The following is a 17,587-nucleotide window of genomic DNA, read 5'->3' as shown; positions in this document are numbered from 1 at the left end:
GGCGCAGGCGACTTGCGCACGGTTGCAACCACCACTGAGAATGCATACGCTGAACGACCGTTCTCACCCAAAAATCCCTGGAAGCAGTTTTGTCCCTCTTTTCCGTACGATGAGCCAAGATGGCGCGGCCCTTGATTGAAAACCAGATTCAAGATGGCGACTCCCGGCTTCCCGCGCAGCGTCGGGCGTGGCCACGAGGTCACGCCCACTTCCGGTTCGGCGCTTCAGCATGGCTGCTTTGCGTTTACTGCTGTCTAGTAAGCGGGTGTAGGGGCCGGGGGCTCAGGGGTTCGTGGAGGCAGGCCCGGGACGCCTAGGCTGGCTGCACGGCCTCTTTCCCAACTCTGCCGTTTTCCCAGCAGGTGTCCGGAGGCTGCACTGCGGCGCCGCGGCTCGGGCGGGCAGTCAGTGGCGACTCCAGTGAGTGCCGGTCTGGGGGGAACTGAGGGGCCAGAAGCTGGGCTGAGTCCTCACGGAACTGTTTTTCTCCACCCAGGCAGGGCCTTGCCGCCAACCCCTCCGACTACGGGCCCCTTACGGAGCTCCCAGACTGGTCTTACGCGGGTGAGCGCTGATCTGACAGTTAATTCTACTTCGGAGATTTTCACCCAGAGGGAACGCCCGTGGTCGGAGGGGAGTTGGGGGGAGTGTCAAGGTGCGGGTTGTGTCTGAGCGGACAACGTATTGAACTTTGTATTTGGAGTTGGGGGGAAGAAATCCTATTGTTTATTTTATAAATTAAACTACAAACTACGCCTATGGAAAGTAAAGCTAGACAGGATCTTCTTGGTTTGTGGGGATAAGCAGAAGCTAACTCTGATGTGGGGCATCCCGCGGGAGGGACAAGACTTTATGTGTCTAAGAGGGACGTGGTTTTTTTTAAGTTACGAGGAACCGCCCTTCTGTGTGGTGAGTACATTGTTGAGAATTTGTTACCAAGTGCAGGTAGAGCTCTTTGAGAGGCTGCCTAAACGAGCGTCTCAGAGAGAGGCTTAGAAAGAGCGAGGACAGAGGATGACGGGCTCTCTTCAGAAAAGTTTCTTCCTTTACCTTAAAACAAAACAAAACAAAACGCCCTAGAAAGGAAGAACCTTAGAAAAGTTGAAGCCACTCCCCACTGCCTTGGGACTCCAGTTCACAGGTGGTAAAATTGAGGCCTACGGAAGTAAATTGCTCAGGAGCGCACAGCTAGATAGTAGCAAAGCCAGGACTAGAACTGGGCAGAGGCCAGGGCCCCTTCAACAGCACAGCAACCTGAGTATTGGATTCTACAGGAGTATGAACCTTCTTAATCAGATATTTGGTGGCTGAGGAGGATGGTGAAGATTTTTTCCCTACTTGTTATTTACTGTAGGATGCCTAGGAGCTCCTTGAAGTAGTATGGAATACTGGGAAGACTCTAGAATTGAATTTTTTTTTAATTTATTTTATTTTTACTTATTTATTTTTGGCTGCGTTGGGTCTTCGCTGCTCCACGCGGGCTTTCTTTAGTTACTGCGAGCAGGGGCTACTCTTCGTTATGGTGCACGGGCTTCTCTTCGTGGTGGCTTCTCTTGTTGGGAGCACGGGCTCTAGGCGCGTGGGCTTCAGTAGTTGTGGCACACGTGCTCAGTAGTTGTGGCTCACAGGCTCTAGAGCGCAGGCTCAGTAGTTGTGGCGCACGGGCTTAGTCGCTCCGTGGCATGTGGGATCTTCCCGGACCAGGGATTGGTCCCCCGTCCCCTGCATTGGCAGGCGGATTCTTAACCACTGTGCCACCAGAGAAGCCCATGGAATTGATTCTTAATCCAGGCTACTCTACTTGCTAACTTTGTGGTTAGCAAGTTACTTAATGGTATCTCTCAGTTTCCACAAATGTAAAAGAAGAATACCTATCTCAGATGGTTCTTGGAAGGATAAAATGAAACAACCAGTATAAAGCACCTGATATACACAGTATTGGTTCCCTTTCCTGATGAATATTATCTCTTATTTGTCTTGCCTTCAAACTTTTGGACAGAGTTTTCACTGTTTCTTTCTTTCTTTGTAGAAAGTAAGTATCCTTTTAATCTCTGTTATAAACTACTTGAGATCAGATACTGCATTTTTTCAGCAAGTCAGCAGACATAAGATTTTTATTATGGGCCTACACTATACTACAGTGAAAGTAAGGGATACAGTCCCTAATCCCAAGGAACTTAAAAGTCTAGCTGGAAAACAAAGCATGGACATTTTAAAAATTAAGTAATAATATTTCAGTGCTCTGCCCCTTTCCAGAAGGATTTGAGGTGGCTAAATAAGGCTAAAACCAATCAGTAGTACAATAAATGTCCCCAAACAGAGAGATGAATATTAAATGATGGAGATGCATTTCTTTCAGAAGAGAGAGCTGACAGAGTTGAAGAGGTTAGAGAAGGATTTCTGGGACAAGTACAGCTTGAGGTGGGCCTAAGAATGAGAATTTGGCTGGAAGGAAAGGAAAAGAGGGTGTTTCATTATAGAGTGAGAGGGAACTCAGCAAGGACTCACTGGTAAGTAGAACAGTAATCAGATCGCTTGAGTGGAGGGTTTCTGAAGATAAAACAGGAGATTCAGCATTGCAAAGGACCTCGAATTCTAGGCTAATGAGGGAGGGGTAAGTAAAATAGAGTAGGAACATACCTAGGAGCTTATTCTTGGTGGTTCTGGCATACCTCACCATTGAGGGAAGTGTTCTAGGGGAATTAAGCTACAGTGGGTGTGAAATGGAAAAGAGGAGCTCAAGATTTGTTCTTCCCTCTTTCCTATCACAGCCGCTTTCCCAGGGTCCTGCAGGCCATCTCTAACACTCGCCTTTTCTCTCACTTCTATCTGCAGATGGCCGCCCTGCTCCTCCAATGAAAGGCCAGCTTCGAAGAAAAGCCCAAAGGGAAAAGTTTGCAGTGAGTGGCCAGAGCCCACACAGAGCAAACTGTGTGTAATCGGGGAGAAATGTTAAATTGTAATTTGTCTTTAGTTGGCACCTAAGCTAACACGTACCCCTCACTCCGAGGTTTTATCCGCCAAAGGTTTTAACAGTACCGGGAGAAGGGAGGGTAGAGTGGGTCACTCCTAGGGCAGGAACCAATAGTAGACACCCATTTTGCTGCCTTCCGCCTGCTTCCCAGCCCAGGACCTGGTTCCACCCCTTCCCAGTCAGGGGTGTCATTTTCCAGCTGAAACCTCTGACTTTGATCTGTGAATGAAAGGATATATGGTGCGGAGCTCAAGCCCCAGATGTTATCCACACTGTTTTCCTGTCTGTTTCAGAGACGAGTTGTACTGCTGTCACAGGAAATGGATGCTGGATTACAGGCATGGCAGCTCAGGCAGCAAGAGAAGTTGCAGGAAGAAGAAAGGAAGCAGCAGAATGCTCTTAAACCCAAAGGGGCTCTACTGCAGAACCCACGACCAAGTCAATAAAAAGCAACTCCTGTCTCCCCCGGCCTGGCTCTGGCTTTCTTTTCTATCACCTAGATGTGTCATCCCAGCCAGAAGAAAGTCTTTATGTTCCCCATCTGTCTTCAGGGCAAAAGAGGATGGACACCAGGAAGAACAGGCTGTAAGATCACTGCCTGGAAGTGTTGGCACAGTGCCCTCACCACAGCTCCATTCCGGTTCAGCAGAATCTTGCTTGGGGGTATTGACCCCCTCTTTTGCAGGCCATAGGACTGGCCCAACTTTGCTGCTCTGCAAACATGAAAAAGAGGGCAACAGTTTCCCTGGCTTTAGCCACACACTAAAGCTTTTAACAGCCCATACAGAGTTCAGGCCTCATGCAGTTACGCATTAATAAATGTTTTGATGAAAAAGGCTTTCCAGCTGAGATCCACTTTTTGGCAAGCAACTGGTATCAGTTCTTGTAAACTTCAGATACATGGCCCTAGAGGATACTCCCACTGGGAAGGCTGACACGGGAACAGCAGACTTGGGTGTTGCATGTTCTGCTGAAGAGTGGGATCCTGAGGTTTCTGTGGTTCTGACTGAATTGCAGAGGTTGGTTGGAGAGAGGCCTGTACTTCCCAACCCCCACTTGTGCAGGGGAGCCCTGTGGTGCTCAGCCCCCAAACAGTGACTGTGGAATAGGTACCTAATAGCTACCATATACTTCCCACAGATCTGTTAGCTGCACAGGCCCCAGGGAAACCTTTCATTTTATTGATCATGGCTCCTCCCATGGATTCTGAGGGCAAAAGGACCTTTGCTCCCATTACAATAACGAGCACTGGGCTTTTCTTCCATTCTCCTGCCACAAATAATGTGACAGTTCTTTTATCTCTAGGATTTCTGGAACTTCCTACCTGACATAATTTCTGTCCAGCCTCCTTTATTCCTTCCCTTGCTTTCTTTCCCTCCCTTCTTCTCCTCACCCCCCCCCCCCAACCTCCTTCCTCTCTTCGCTGACCAATGCAGTTCCTGGATCTTAGATTTCGCTGATGGTTGGGTTTTCTGTGTCCCACACTTTTCCTGCCTCTGTTGTGTTGCTTTTCCAGATCTAGCCCTCAACCTCTTATCTGTCTCCCTTTCCCACCATCAGCTCTAGCCTGCCCTCCCTCTTCCCTTCATACCTCCACCTTTTGTTCTCAGAGTCTGGTCAGCCCCTGAAGGAGGAGATTATACTCTTTCAGGGATTATCTCCTTTTCCGGTATAGAGCGGGAACTAAACCCCCGTAGGCCTGACTCCCATTCTCTCTTTTCTGCAGTTTCACCAAATTTGATTTGCCTTTCCCCGCGTTTCATGGCCTTGCACTCCTTTCCTCCCCATCCAGTTCCAGTTCAAGGGGCAGCAGATTGCAAAGGACAATAAAAAAGGGGGCGCATTCGTCTTTCTCCAGGGACAGGACCCCCAGATCCAGTGTGGTGGTGGGATTTGTCAGTGGGTAGTTAGGTTTCGTTATTGTTGCTTTTTTTTATTATTTTTTGTTAGGGTAGGGACAGAGGTGGCTGACAAGAATAAGGGACACAATTTTCAATACGGTTGAGCCACAGGCCCTAGCAGATGACCCCGCACACCGGGTCTCGCGGACACGGAAGATGCCCCCACCATCCCAGGCTCTGAGCTTCCCAGTGCTTCCCACAGAGGTGAGACGAACGGTGGAAGCAGAGGAATCAAGCCACCCAAAATATGCTTAGAAGGAGAAAGTCTCCCACATCCCGTCCCTTGAGTTCCCCCAAGCCCCCCGCTCTCGGCTGTGGCCTCAACCCCTGCAGATGGCAGCCTCCACCACAGAAAGGCAACTTAGGTTTTTTTTTTTTTACCCTGCTCTTGGCTGTAATTGGATTCAGACTGAAACAACCACGTCCGCACCGGGAAAGGAGGGCATTGGGGCGGGGGCGGAGGGAGCCTGTGGGAGAAGGGAGGGACCAGAGGAGAGAGCGAGAGAGGGCTCGCCATCCAGTTCGCAGACTAAGCAGAAGAAAGATCAAAAAACGGGAAAGCGGGGACGAGCAAACAGGCGCTTTCAAGAACAATCCCCTCATCTCCAGGCGGACAGCGCTCTAGGAATCCAAATTCAGTGCCTACGGAAGACAAAAGGCGCCCCGAGGGAGTGGCGGTGCGACCCCAGGGCTTGGGCCCCTACGCGGAGCCCGCACGGCCCGGCTGCCCGGACGGTCGCGGACCATGTCTCTCGCCCCACGACCCGCCCGCAGTCTGCTGCTCCCCCTGCTCGCGCTCGCCTCCGCGCTCGCCTCCCTCAGCTCTGCCCAAAGCAGCTTCAGCCCCGAAGTAAGTGAGCTCCTCCGGCCCTGCCCGGAGTCGCGCCCGCCGGGGAGGCGAGCCCGGGGGTCTCCGAGGGGACAACCCCCATTCGGAGAGGAGGGCTTTCGGCGTCTCCGCTGCTCCGGCCTGCAGGGTCCCCCTTCCTTTCCTTTCCCTCCTCATCTCCAAACTTCCAAGTCGATCCAACTTTTGCTTCCTCCAACTACCAACCCCCCAACGCGCGCGCGCGCGCCGCCGACTTTCTTTCCCATTCCTTTCCTTGGAAGAACTTTCCTGCCGGGGCCCACTCCCCACCCCTCCCCTGTTCCCCTGGGCTCTGAGCTCAGCTCTGGAACCGGTCAGGAGCCTGATAAATATTTGGACTCCGCTCAGACCCCGCGCTGTCCTGGTTTCTTGTCATGTGCGAGAGTTTGTTGTTTCTTCGACTTTACAGTTCGCAGGCGCTCTCCCGCCCGCGCTCGCCGGCGCTCTGCCGGCCGGGAGGGCTCCGGGGACGGCGCCCCTTGGCCCGGGCCCCCCACGCTGCGGCAGCCGCCTCGCTGGCGCTCCCGGCCCTCCTCGGACGCGTCGGCTGCCAGGTGCGGTCGGGGGTGGCCGGCGGAGCGGGCCCGACCCCCACCCCATCCCCCGCCTTTCCGAGAGGACCCTCTGTGTCCCGGCCCGGAGCCCTGGCGTCGAGGGTCGCGGCGCTGCCTCCCTGGCCCGCGTTTCCGGACACACAAAGGTCTCCTTGTGAGCCGGGGCCTCGGCCGGGCTGCCGCCTCCGCTCCCTGCTCCCCCTTCGGCGCCTTTAGGCTCTTTTTGTTAATTGCTTTTCTGTGTTAATTGCAGGGAGACTGGGGGCGTCGTACGGGGAGCGGGGTGAGGGCCTGGCCCTGGGCTCCCGCGCAGGTCTTGACTGACTCGGTTGCCCCCCACCCATTCCCCGACGCTGGCCCACCGGGCTCGGGAGGAAGCCGCGTGGGAGTTGTCTGAGGAAGTTTTTCCTCTCTCTCTCTTTTATTTTGGGGTGAAGGTGGGAGACGGATTTGATCAGCTTCTTATTTTGGGCCATCCCAACCCACTCAGCTCGGCCAGGGCCTGGGTGCGGTCGGGAGGGGCCGGGAAGGGCCCCTGAGCAGGGGGAAGGGATCAGGACTTGGCTTCCTCCCTCCTGGTCCCGGCCCTGGTCCCACCCCGGGAGGAAACATCTCCAGAAAGAACACACTCTCTCTGTCCTGAGACTGACAGGAATAGTGTGGCCCTAGGCATGGAGGTGACCACGGAGAGTGAAAAATCTGCCCAGGGGCTAAGCCTGACAGGGTCCAGGAGGGAGGAGGAGGCATCCTCTTTCCTGGCCTGGAGTCTTCATCAGAGGCCCGAAGGGGAGAGCGCCTAACAAAAGGAGCCCGGGCATCTGGGGGCTTCCCGCTGCCAACTTCGCCTGCCCTGCCTTCCTTCCCTCCCCTGCCCCACTAGGTCCCCTTGGGGAGGGGCGGCAGCCCTGGCTCTGTTTTAAGCGGGTCATGGGCAGTCCCAGTGCCAGAACCATCATTTGCTTCTGGACCATGGAGGGGTGGGAGGCAGAGGGAGGGAGGAGCAGGCCCAGAGGCTGCGATCCAGGGCCTGCAGAAGAGCCAGAGATTCACCCCAACCCCCTCCAGGACTCCTAGGCCGGTGAAGTGGGCCTAGGAGTGGGAGGGGTTCCTTGTCCTTGACTTTCCCCTAGAGGAATACCTTGCACCACTCAGTTTTCAGGACAAAGCCAGCCGACTCAGTTCTCTGACCCTGCAGAGTTGCTCCCTCTCCAGGCAAATCTGGAGGGAGAGCTGGGGTGGCCCAGGCCTCAAACAGCCGGCCTCCTCCCACCACCTCCAGGGTCCTGCACCAGCTCCGGGACAGCCCTCTCCTCTCCTTGGCCAGTCTGGCACTTGGCCCTTCTCCCACTCAGCCGCAGACACAAGAGTCCTCTCTTCTGTGGTTCCGACCTCATAGTCTCCTCTGTGGTTCTTGCTTTGCTCGGAGCCTAGGCCTGGGAGGAGGAGAGGAATGGGGGCACTTCCTTTCCAGGACTTGTGGCTCTCTTGACTCCAGAGAAGTCCCTTTCTCGACTAAGTCTCCACCTTCTCTACTGCATATGGGGTGGGGATTGTGGGCGTGAATATTTAGACCTATCCACCTTCTTGGAAGACTCATCAGGAAGAGGGATGTATCCCAGAGCTCCCAGATGTGCATTCTCCCTATCTCTCTGCCACCCTCCCTCCTGTCATCCTGCCCTAGGAGCTTTGCCCCCTGAGGGTTGAGGGGGCCTGACCTCAGTCTTCCAGCTCCAGCAGTGCGCTGCTCCCATCCTTTCCCAAAGCTGAAGCAGCTGCTCCCCCACCACAGGTCATAAACCCGGGATGTGACTACCCTACAGGTGAGGCCAGGGGCAAAGGGAGATTCCTGCATACTTGGGCACAGGCCACAGCAGGCCTCCTGCAGGCACTAGCTGTGGCATCAGTTAGCGCAGGTCAGGGCAAGTTTAGAGCTCCCAGGAGAGCAGCCCCAAACGAGCCTCCTGCTCTGCTCCCCTCTGGTATAACGGAGGTTAAACTTCGCTCCCTGCCTTCTTCCCCTGAGGAGGGGCTCTCAGAGCGGGTGGTGCTAGGGTTTTTCTGGCCAGGCCTGTTGGCTGGGGAAAGGCTGTGTTGTTTACATCTCGGGCCCTAACTCCCATCATCAGCCGTAGGGGATCACTTCCCAGAACCATGTTGCAATTCTTGCCCCTGCCGGCTCAGGTCCCCAGTCAGCTGCTCCTGAATCACCCCCAGCCCCAGTGCAAGAGCACTGCACCACCGTCAAGGCCTGGGCCTCGAGGTGAAGGGCCACGTGGAGAGCCATCCTAATGACCCGGAGTAAGGGATGCAGCGCCACTCTGCACTCCAAGCTCCCGCCCTAGGCAACCTGCAGCCTCCTCTGGACTCCTTAAGAAGGCAAAGCTGGAGCAGGGACCAGAGCCGTCCGAGTAGCATCTCCCCATAGGAGGATCTGAGCATGTTCATGTTCCATATAAAACTTGGCTCATTTTACTTTTCAGGCTTTAGGAAAAGACTCCATTTTTCTTACAATAAAGGCTGACTTTTCCCTCAACAGGGCTTTGCAATGTGGGTACCTTTCAATCAAACACCAAAAACCTAACTTTACTTTAAGGCAATATGCCAGCCTTTATATCATGAACAATTTCACATCATACCTAAAATAAACTACAGTCACCAAAATACTAAGTAAAGTACTAACCCTAATCCTGACCACCATCCCAATCTCCCACTCCCTCTACTGAGAACCTTAAATGGGTCTTTAGGTCCCAAGCCCTAGGTCAGATGCTGCTTGGATGGCGACAGTGGCAGGATCCTGACTCTGTGACTGGATCACATCCGCACCACCTCCAAACGCCCCAGCTTCCCCTATCAGCAGCCAGCCGGAGCCCTAGCTCTTTTTCTGCTCTCCTTTCTGAAAAGATCTCAGCTGTGTATACCCTGGAGGCACAGCATGCCTGTCCCAGGAAAGCCTCATGCCAGGCCCCAAAGCGGAGCCCCTCAGCCTCTCCCCTCTCCATCCACCATGGGCACACCCCAGCCTCAGGTGGGACATGCTGTATTTACAAGAACACCGACACAGAGGAGAAAAGCACTAGAAGGAATCTCAGCTCTGAGAAGACGTCCTAGAACTCAACTAAACCACCAGGGCTCCCATCAAAAGAGTTACAGCCAAAGCCCAGCGCTGTGGTTCCCCACCCCTCCAAGAGGATCAGCCATACTAGGACCCGGGCCAGAGTTTGGGTCCAGCCTGGGAGTTCCTCCAGACCCATTGCCAGAGCCAGGCTGGGAGCTCACTGCCCTTTCCACACCAAGCCAAGGGTGCATTCCAGGTGCCGTGAGGAAACAGAGGCTCCCCTCGGGCCAGGTGGGGATGCTCCAAGCCACATCCCTTTCCCTACAGGCCTGGCTGCAGCAGTATGGCTACCTGCCCCCTGGGGACCTGCGTACCCACACACAGCGCTCGCCTCAGTCACTCTCAGCTGCCATCGCTGCCATGCAGAGGTTCTACGGTCTGCGAGTGACAGGCAAGGCTGATGCAGACACCATGAAGTAAGTGCTAGACCCTGGCAGGAGTTCTGCCCAGCACCCACCGACACAACACTGAGTACCAGAGAGGCTGCCACCTGAATGCCTGATTCCACCCCCACACCTCATCCCCACAAGCTGATCCCGACCCTCTCCTGTTCTTCCAGACCTCATGACCTTGTCTCTTCCCCACACTGACCCTGGGGCCGGACATTCCCCCTCTCCTCTGAAGACCTTTCTCTTTCATACGCTCTCCTGACCACAATCCTCACACCCCAGGGCCATGAGGCGCCCCCGCTGTGGCGTTCCAGACAAGTTTGGGGCTGAGATCAAGGCCAATGTTCGAAGGAAGCGCTATGCCATCCAGGGCCTCAAATGGCAGCATAACGAGATCACTTTCTGGTGAGTCCAACAGGCAAGTGGCCTTTCTCACATCAGGTCACCCTTCCCTATCAGTGGTGCTTAGAGACCCTGAGGCTCCCTTCCCTACTCACCCCTGTTCCTGAGAAGCATCCTCGGGGGTAGGGAGGAAAATGGCTCTCATCCTGGAGACGGGTGCAGCCGGTAGAAGGTATATCCCAGGGCCAGAAAGCCCTCAGTTCTTGGGACAGAGGCATCGTGAGGCGGCGGGAAGAGCTGGGTCAGACAAAGGTGGCTGGACGGCTCAGTCAGACCTGGGAGAGTACAGGAAAGGAGTTCTGCCCCTTGTTGTCCTAACGCACTCCCATCCTCTCCCCACGTGGCTGGACCTCAGCATCCAGAACTACACCCCCAAGGTGGGGGAGTATGCCACGTTCGAGGCCATCCGCAAGGCGTTTCGTGTGTGGGAGAGTGCCACGCCGCTGCACTTCCGAGAGGTACCCTACGCCTACATCCGTGAGGGCCACGAGAAGCAGGCCGACATCATGATCTTCTTTGCTGAGGGTTTCCACGGCGACAGCACGCCTTTCGATGGCGAGGGTGGCTTCCTGGCCCATGCCTACTTCCCAGGCCCCAACATCGGAGGGGACACCCACTTTGACTCTGCCGAGCCCTGGACTGTCCGGAATGAGGATCTGAATGGTGAGCGAGGTAGCCCGGGGACTCTTATCCCTGGAAGAGTCAAGAGTCATTTGTATGGGGGTTCTCCAGCTTCCTCCCCAAGCCTCAGACCCCCAAATCTCAGGGCTCTGGGGGACCACAAACATCTCCCGGTCTGACTTCCAATGAAAGCAGGAATCCTGTTTTGAGCTATTTACATCTGGTCCCTTCTCTCGCCCAATAACTGACTTCCCAGTCAAAGACTTCAAAGCATCTGCATCACTCACTTTTCCAGGCAAATGTCATGTCTGGCTCCTGGTAGAAACTGAGGCCCCGATAGGACCTCAGCTTCCCGATCCTTGCTGGGATTTGGATCCGGCCCCAGAACAGTCTCTCGCCTCTACCCAGAAGAGTTGCTGGCTGGATTTTGCCTCTTCTGCCAGCTATGAGGCTGGAACTCAGGATCTGGTCACTTTGGGTGGAAAATTTGGCAGGCGGGCTTCGTTGTGAACCTGAAGATTCTGATGGGGAAGCAGGGAGTCTGAGGGAAGAGACCCAGGCTGCCATCATAACCATCCCCATCCCTCCAGGAAATGACATCTTTCTGGTGGCTGTGCACGAGCTGGGCCACGCCCTGGGGCTTGAGCATTCCAATGACCCCTCGGCCATCATGGCACCCTTTTACCAGTGGATGGACACAGAGAACTTCGTGCTGCCCGATGATGACCGCCGGGGCATCCAGCAACTTTATGGCAAGTAATCTACGCCCACATCTGCTCCTTCCTCTCTGCCCCTTATCCTCTCCTGTTCTCCCTGGCCTGTGCATTTTCCCCTCCCTCATGCCCTACAGTCTCCCGCCGGCCCCCCCACCTGACCCTGCCTCCATCCGCTCCCACTTTTAAAAGACCCCACCTTTTCTGTCCTTGCCCAGCTGATTGCTTCAGCCTCCCGCAAAGGCCCAGCCACACCTCTCCAAAGGTGTTATCTGCCCATATGTCTGTCCTTTCCTCCTACTCTGCCACCAAGTCTGAAGTGCCCCTCCTGTTCTCTGCCCCAGGGAGCGAGTCAGGGTTCCCCACCAAGATGCCCCCTCAACCCAGGACCACCTCCAGGCCCTCTGTCCCTGATAAGCCCAAAAACCCCACCTATGGGCCCAACATCTGTGATGGGAACTTTGACACCGTGGCCATGCTCCGAGGGGAGATGTTTGTCTTCAAGGTGAGAGGGAGAAGTGGGTTGGTGTGGGGGACAAAAGGGCTCCATGACCGGGAGGCTGGGTGGAAACAGCAGCAGGAGGACTAAATCCTGAAACTGAGGCAGTGGGAGAGCTCTGGGGACTGAGCTGGAGGACAAAGCTAAAGATGTAATGAACTGCCTCCCAGGAGCGCTGGTTCTGGCGGGTGAGGAAAAACCAGGTGATGGATGGATACCCCATGCCCATCGGCCAATTCTGGCGGGGCCTGCCCGCATCCATCAATACTGCCTACGAGAGGAAGGATGGCAAGTTTGTCTTCTTCAAAGGTAACCGGACATTCTGCCTTAGTCTTTGGGTGTGGGGAGGGTCTCCCTGGAGGAGCACATTCCACCTGACTCCTCCAAAGACCGTAGAGCCCAGGTGGAATCAGATCCTGCCTTCCCCTCTCCTCCCCAGGAGACAAGCACTGGGTGTTTGACGAAGCTTCCCTGGAGCCTGGCTACCCCAAGCACATTAAGGAACTGGGTCGAGGACTGCCTACCGACAAGATCGACGCTGCTCTCTTCTGGATGCCCAACGGAAAGACCTATTTCTTTCGGGGAAACAAGTAAGGCCTCAATCCCTGGGCCCCAGGCCTCCCTCCTCAGACACCACCACCAGGTTCCCTCAATCCTGGAGGAAGACCTACTTTCCCCCTGAAATGTTTCCCTGGAGAAGAAGCTGGCTGAGCCTGTGCTGTTGCCTAGCAACGGGCAGCCTCCAGTGGGTGCTGAGTGAGTGGGGTATGACCGGGTCACCGTTTCAGACCTGCTCATTTGATGCCTCCTGCCCCCAGCCCTGTGCCACCGCTCCAGCTGCCAGGCACTGTCATTAAGGGCCGCTGGTGGCTCCTTGCAGCCTGGGCCCTCCCTCCCACCCCCACCTTCCACCGCTTTCAGCTGCAGGCCCTCATTACTCAAAACCCCTGTCCCCCCGCCCCCATCCACAAACACCCTTTGCTCACCGGCGAATTCAGTCCCGGGTCCCACTCCCCTCGGAGGACATGCCCAGTGTCCAACCACTTCCCTTCCCTGCCTCTCCCCCAGGTACTACCGTTTCAATGAGGAGCTCAGGGCAGTGGACAGCGAGTACCCCAAAAACATCAAGGTCTGGGAAGGAATCCCTGAGTCTCCCAGAGGGTCATTCATGGGCAGCGATGAAGGTGAGAGGGGCACAGGAGGTGTCTGTGAGGGGAGGACCGGAAGAGGGAGTTAAGAGAGAGCAGGAGGAAAGACGGAGAGGATCGGGTTGAAAATAATGATGAGGAGGACAGGGGAGCCCCTGCCATGTGCCAGGCACTGAGTAAGTGCTTTCCACGCTTCGGACCCCTTAATCCCCACCACTGTCTCAACCTGGTGCTAGAGTTACCTGGTTTGACAGCTGAGAAAACGGATGCTCAGAAAAGCGAAGCGATTACCTCAGCTGGCGCGCACGCTGACTGGATTCTCTCCCGCTCTTCTTCTCCCTTTGCCTCTTCTCCGGACGCTGCCCGCACCTCTCATCTGCAATGCCGCCTTCTTGCTGACCCCTGCAGTCTTCACGTACTTCTACAAGGGGAACAAATACTGGAAATTCAACAACCAGAAGCTGAAGGTCGAGCCTGGCTACCCCAAGTCAGCCCTGCGGGACTGGATGGGCTGCCCGTCGTCGGGGGGCCGGCCGGATGAGGGGACTGAGGAGGAGACGGAGGTGATCATCATCGAGGTGGACGAGGAAGGCAGCGGAGCAGTGAGCGCGGCCGCCGTGGTGCTGCCTGTGCTGCTGCTGCTCCTGGTGCTGGCGGTGGGCCTCGCCGTCTTCTTCTTCCGACGCCACGGGACCCCCAAGCGACTGCTCTATTGCCAGCGCTCCCTGCTGGACAAGGTCTGACCCCCACTGCCGCCCGCCCACTCCTCCCACGAGGACTTTGCCTCTGAAGGCCAGTGGCAGCAGGTGGTGGTGGGTGGGCTGCTCCCGCCGGTCCCGAGCCCCCTCCCCAGCCCCCCCCCACGTCCCTTCTTCTCTGTCCCATGACTGGCCTCTCCCCCCCTCCGCGCTGGCATTGCTTCTTCCCTAGATGGGTCCCCCGGAGGCTGAGCAGGGGCCGGCCTCCCAGCCCCTGCCCCTCAGGGGCCCCCGTGGCTTGGTGTGTGTTCAGCCCCATCTGAATGTCCGGGCTCTGCACTTGAAGGCAGGACCCTCAGACCTCGCTGGTAAAGGTCAAATGGGGTCATCTGCTCCTTTTCCATTCCCTGACATACCTTTAACCTCTGAACTCTGACCTCAGGGGTCTCTGGGCACGCTAGCCCCGCGAGCCCCCGGGGGTACCCAATTGGCAGCCTCCCACCACTCTTTCTGGTTGAAAGAAATCTAATCTTCTTGTGAGGGGGAGACCCTGAGAGAGTGAAGGGGTGAGGGCCACTCAGCTACCCTAAGACCTTGGGAGGAAAGCTCAGAGAGGGTCAGTCCTCTCCACCAAGATCCGCCTCTGCCCCACCTGCCCCCGAGAACTTCCACAGAAGGAGCCTGAGCCATTAAGGACTAACCTGGGGCTGCAGAAACCCTTGACAGCCCTACCCTCCCAAACGTTAGCCTCGGATGGGGATGTCAAGGTTGGAAGAGCTGAGACCAGGGGGTGCAGCTACCGGGGTGGGCCCCAGGAGTCCTGGGGGTGAGCCTGGGGCCCACAGAGAAAGAACCTCACTCAAATGCAGGCAGCTGGGGTAGGGACCCAGGGGCAGAGCAGTCAGAGAGGACAGGACAGGACCAAAAGGCAAACCAGGGAGTTGCAGCAGGAGTGGATGGCGAGGGGCCGGGCAGGCCAGGCCGGCAGGGACGCCACAGGGCGGGCTGTGGTAGCCGGGGGAGGGCACGTTTTATTGGAGCTCTCAGGAAGGGCCCGAGAAAGGCACACCTGCTCCCGTTTGGTGCCCTGGCTTCAATCAGACCGCACGGAGGGGAAGGCGGGGAGCCAGAGAGAGGAGCAGAGAGGGCACGCATGGGGGACTGGCGACCCGGGACCTTGATGAGAGCAGCCACCTAGCTAGGGAGCCGAGGATCAGCCTGCCTCCGCCAGCCTCCGGGAAGGGGCGGGCGCCTGGGCGTTTTGTCAGGTTAGCCCCTCGCTTCCCGACGACCCCCCCCCTCAGCCCTTCCTACAGGTGTCCTGCCCTCCCCTCCCCACCCGGCCCACCCATTTGAGGTCTCCTTGGGCCGCCGAAGGTGGTCCTGGTACCCGGAGACCTGGGAGAGTGAGAGACCACGTGGGGGCAGTGAGCGGAGAGGGATGTCAGGGGTGGGAGGAGCGCGGTGAACGGTGCTGGCAGTCCGGCTGAAGTTGTCTTGTTTGGGTTTTTTGTTTTGTTTAATGTATATTTTTATTATAATTATTATATATGAATTCCCATCAAATCGTTCCTTTTTGTTAACAAGGGGCATGGGGAGGGGTGGGGGTAGGGCAGAGGCGTCCGACCCCAGGAACCTGCAGGGCGGGGCTGGGTCAGTGCCCTCTAAGGACATTTTCGACCTTGTTCAACCTTTCCACAAAGAATAAACAGTGTTTCACGTTCCTCGTGTGGCTGCAGTTTGTGTGCCTGGGATGTGGCTGTGAGGGGAATGGGAAGCAGGAGGGCCGTGCGGTGTTTTCCGTGAGGCGGGGTTTTGGTATTTTTCATACATAACGGAATATGTTTATTCTCGGTGGGCGAAAAGGATCCAGGGCCCAGAGATGGGGAGGAGGGCATACTCCACGGGGGCCGGCGAGTTGTCCGCAGAGCTCAGCCAGCTCCCCTCTCCCAGCCTGGCCTACGAGGCTACCTTTGAGGCCCAGGACTGCAAAGCAAGAGGAAGTGGCCAAGGGGAAGCCACTCGGAAAATCTTCCTAAATTGATCTTCCTAAATTGCGTTACCCTGTCGTGTGATCCAGCCGCAGACCCTCCGTTTGCTCAGGCCTCGCGCAGCTGCTGGGGGATTCCCCCACCACAGTCAGCCTCGGGCTTGGGCGGGAAGCGGGGGACAGGCCCTTCTCCCCAGCCCTCAGGATCTCAGCCTCTCCCAGGCCTGGGGCTCCACTGCAGGGGCAGAAGGAACAGAGGGGAAAGAAAGAGGTTGCCCCGTGGCCAGTTAGGAGCAGCCTATCTCTGGCAAAACAGGGATCTCACCCCAGTTGCCCAGGAGAGGCAGGATGGTCGGGTTGGAAGGGCAGAATGACAGGGCTTTGTTTCCTCTTTCCTTAGAAACTGCTGCCCCAGACAGGGTTCCCAGGCTGTCGACCCACCCTTCCTCCAAACCAGCCTGGAGGGAGCAATCGCTCAGTTGCTGAGTCAGCTCAGCTGAAGGGAGCAGCCCTCTTTCTCCCCTCCTTCCCTTCCTGCCTCAGCCCGGCCCTCGCTCCCTCCCGGCTCCAGCCCAGGCCCCCTCCACGGCCTGCCTCCAAGAGGCCTGGCCCCGCCTAAGCCAGGCGTTTGATGCAGCTGCTAGTCAGGGCTGGCTGGTGTGATTGCTTTGGCAGAAGGGGTACCCCCCCTTCCTGCCAGCCAGGAACCCTGACCTTATGCCTGGCCTCCTGCGCCTCTCCTGCCCAACAGCTGTTTGGCAGGGCCTGTGTGTCTCACTGGAGTTGGACACCACCTCCCCGCCACCCTCACCGGAGGGGATGGGGACCCTGAGAAGTCAGGGGCATCTGGGGGTGGTAGGGCCCGAGCGTGTGGCAAGGAGCTCAGAGATGAGCTCATGGCCCTTTTGTGTTTTTGTGGCCCACATCTGGAGGCAATTACAGATGTTATCCAGTGGGAGTTCTGCAAAACACAGCTGGAGCCAGTGGAAGAGCGTGGGGAGGGGGGACTGCCAGAGGGAAGAGGAGAGGGAGCCTAGGGCTCTGGCGTCTGGAGTGTGGTTTCCCCATCACGAGGAAATTGTTTGGCCCTGATTCTGGAATCACAAGATTCTCTCTGAAGCCAAGGGAGAGAGATGGGAATGGAGGACCAGAGACAAAGGGGGAAGAGGTGGAAGAGGTTTCACAAGCTGGGAGAATTGCAGGGTGAAGGCTGCAAGGTCCCGTGCTTCTGACATGCCTTGGGTCTGAGGGATCCAGCCCAGTGAGGCTGCCCCGGGGACCCCACCGGGCCCCAGCTGAGTGAACCACCAGGTCAGGCTGGGTGAGGGGAGAGCAGAAGGCCCCGGGAGACCTGCAAATATTGCTTTCACTGGCCCTACCCTGCTTTGTCCATTGGGCCTGACCCAGTTTCTATGGTTCCAAGTTCCTTTATTCGAAAGCAGCACATGTGAGTTAGAGCAGCCAGGAGGGAGCCAAGGGGAATCTGCAAGGAGGTTTGGGCAGAACCCAGAGAAGCGGGCTCTCAGGAAATTGGACTATACTCTGCCCATCGCTGCACCCCACACATTTGGGGGATCCAGGGACGCCCTTGACATCGACTCCCTTCTCGGGGCTCCTGCCACCAGCTGGGCCCATGCCTGCAAGGCTGCCAGCCAGGTGCTGGGTCCACGGGATGGGAAGGGAGGGGAAGATCTAAGAGGAGCTGGACTCTCTAG

At 56.6% G+C, this 17,587-nt stretch overlaps 3 protein-coding genes across 9 annotated transcripts in view; 2 read left to right on the top strand and 1 right to left on the bottom strand.

Annotated features, from left to right (window-relative positions):
* Positions 1-13,608, bottom strand: part of SLC7A7 (solute carrier family 7 member 7) — a 53,162-nt gene extending 39,554 nt beyond the window's left edge. For 2 of the 3 annotated variants that reach the window (XM_033851359.2, XM_019948533.3), the window contains exon 1: positions 10,299-10,559. In XM_033851359.2, the coding sequence (XP_033707250.2) occupies positions 10,299-10,421 (123 nt within the window). In that variant the 5' untranslated portion in view covers positions 10,422-10,559. Of the gene's footprint in view, positions 1-10,298; positions 10,560-11,111; positions 11,346-13,475 lie in introns of those variants that run through there. The other variant, XM_073799488.1, reaches the window with a different exon arrangement.
* Positions 192-3,812, top strand: MRPL52 (mitochondrial ribosomal protein L52). 4 transcript variants are annotated; one of them, XM_019948594.3, is made up of 5 exons: positions 192-257; positions 363-420; positions 497-564; positions 2,836-2,907; positions 3,268-3,812. In XM_019948594.3, exons 1-5 carry the CDS (start codon positions 230-232, stop codon positions 3,375-3,377), a joined length of 336 nt encoding a protein of 111 aa, XP_019804153.1. In that variant the 5' UTR covers positions 192-229; the 3' UTR covers positions 3,378-3,812. The 4 variants fall into 4 exon arrangements, with proteins under 4 accessions (XP_019804153.1, XP_019804149.1, XP_019804150.1 ...); XM_019948590.2 differs by having other exon boundaries at positions 195-257; positions 360-420; positions 2,836-2,900; positions 3,268-3,437; XM_019948591.2 differs by having other exon boundaries at positions 200-257; positions 2,836-2,900; positions 3,268-3,437.
* Positions 5,360-15,606, top strand: MMP14 (matrix metallopeptidase 14). 2 transcript variants are annotated; one of them, XM_073799534.1, is made up of 10 exons: positions 5,360-5,725; positions 9,680-9,828; positions 10,084-10,206; positions 10,559-10,866; positions 11,415-11,580; positions 11,886-12,042; positions 12,207-12,345; positions 12,476-12,626; positions 13,105-13,220; positions 13,593-15,606. In XM_073799534.1, exons 1-10 carry the CDS (start codon positions 5,621-5,623, stop codon positions 13,925-13,927), a joined length of 1,749 nt encoding a protein of 582 aa, XP_073655635.1. In that variant the 5' UTR covers positions 5,360-5,620; the 3' UTR covers positions 13,928-15,606. The 2 variants fall into 2 exon arrangements, with proteins under 2 accessions (XP_073655635.1, XP_033707252.1); XM_033851361.2 differs by having other exon boundaries at positions 5,361-5,725; positions 11,415-11,576; positions 11,882-12,042.
* Positions 15,607-17,587: the final 1,981 nt, after the last annotated feature.

This window comes from Tursiops truncatus, chromosome 2 (assembly GCF_011762595.2).
Source record: "Tursiops truncatus isolate mTurTru1 chromosome 2, mTurTru1.mat.Y, whole genome shotgun sequence".
Classification (NCBI taxonomy): Eukaryota; Metazoa; Chordata; class Mammalia; order Artiodactyla; family Delphinidae; genus Tursiops; species Tursiops truncatus.
Note: the sequence above shows the minus strand (reverse complement) of the source record. Positions and strands in the feature narration are given on the sequence as shown.

Coding starts and splice junctions, on each gene's coding strand:
- MRPL52 (XM_019948590.2), top strand. CDS start 230: ATGGCTGCTTTGCGTTTACTGCTGTCTA. Junction 258..359: donor TTTGCGTTTACTGCTGTCTA/GTAAGCGGGTGT, acceptor CCGTTTTCCCAG/CAGGTGTCCGGAGGCTGCAC. Junction 421..496: donor GGCAGTCAGTGGCGACTCCA/GTGAGTGCCGGT, acceptor TTCTCCACCCAG/GCAGGGCCTTGCCGCCAACC.
- MMP14 (XM_073799534.1), top strand. CDS start 5,621: ATGTCTCTCGCCCCACGACCCGCCCGCAGTCTGCTGCTCCCCCTGCTC. Junction 10,867..11,414: donor CCGGAATGAGGATCTGAATG/GTGAGCGAGGTA, acceptor CCATCCCTCCAG/GAAATGACATCTTTCTGGTG. Junction 12,346..12,475: donor CAAGTTTGTCTTCTTCAAAG/GTAACCGGACAT, acceptor TCTCCTCCCCAG/GAGACAAGCACTGGGTGTTT.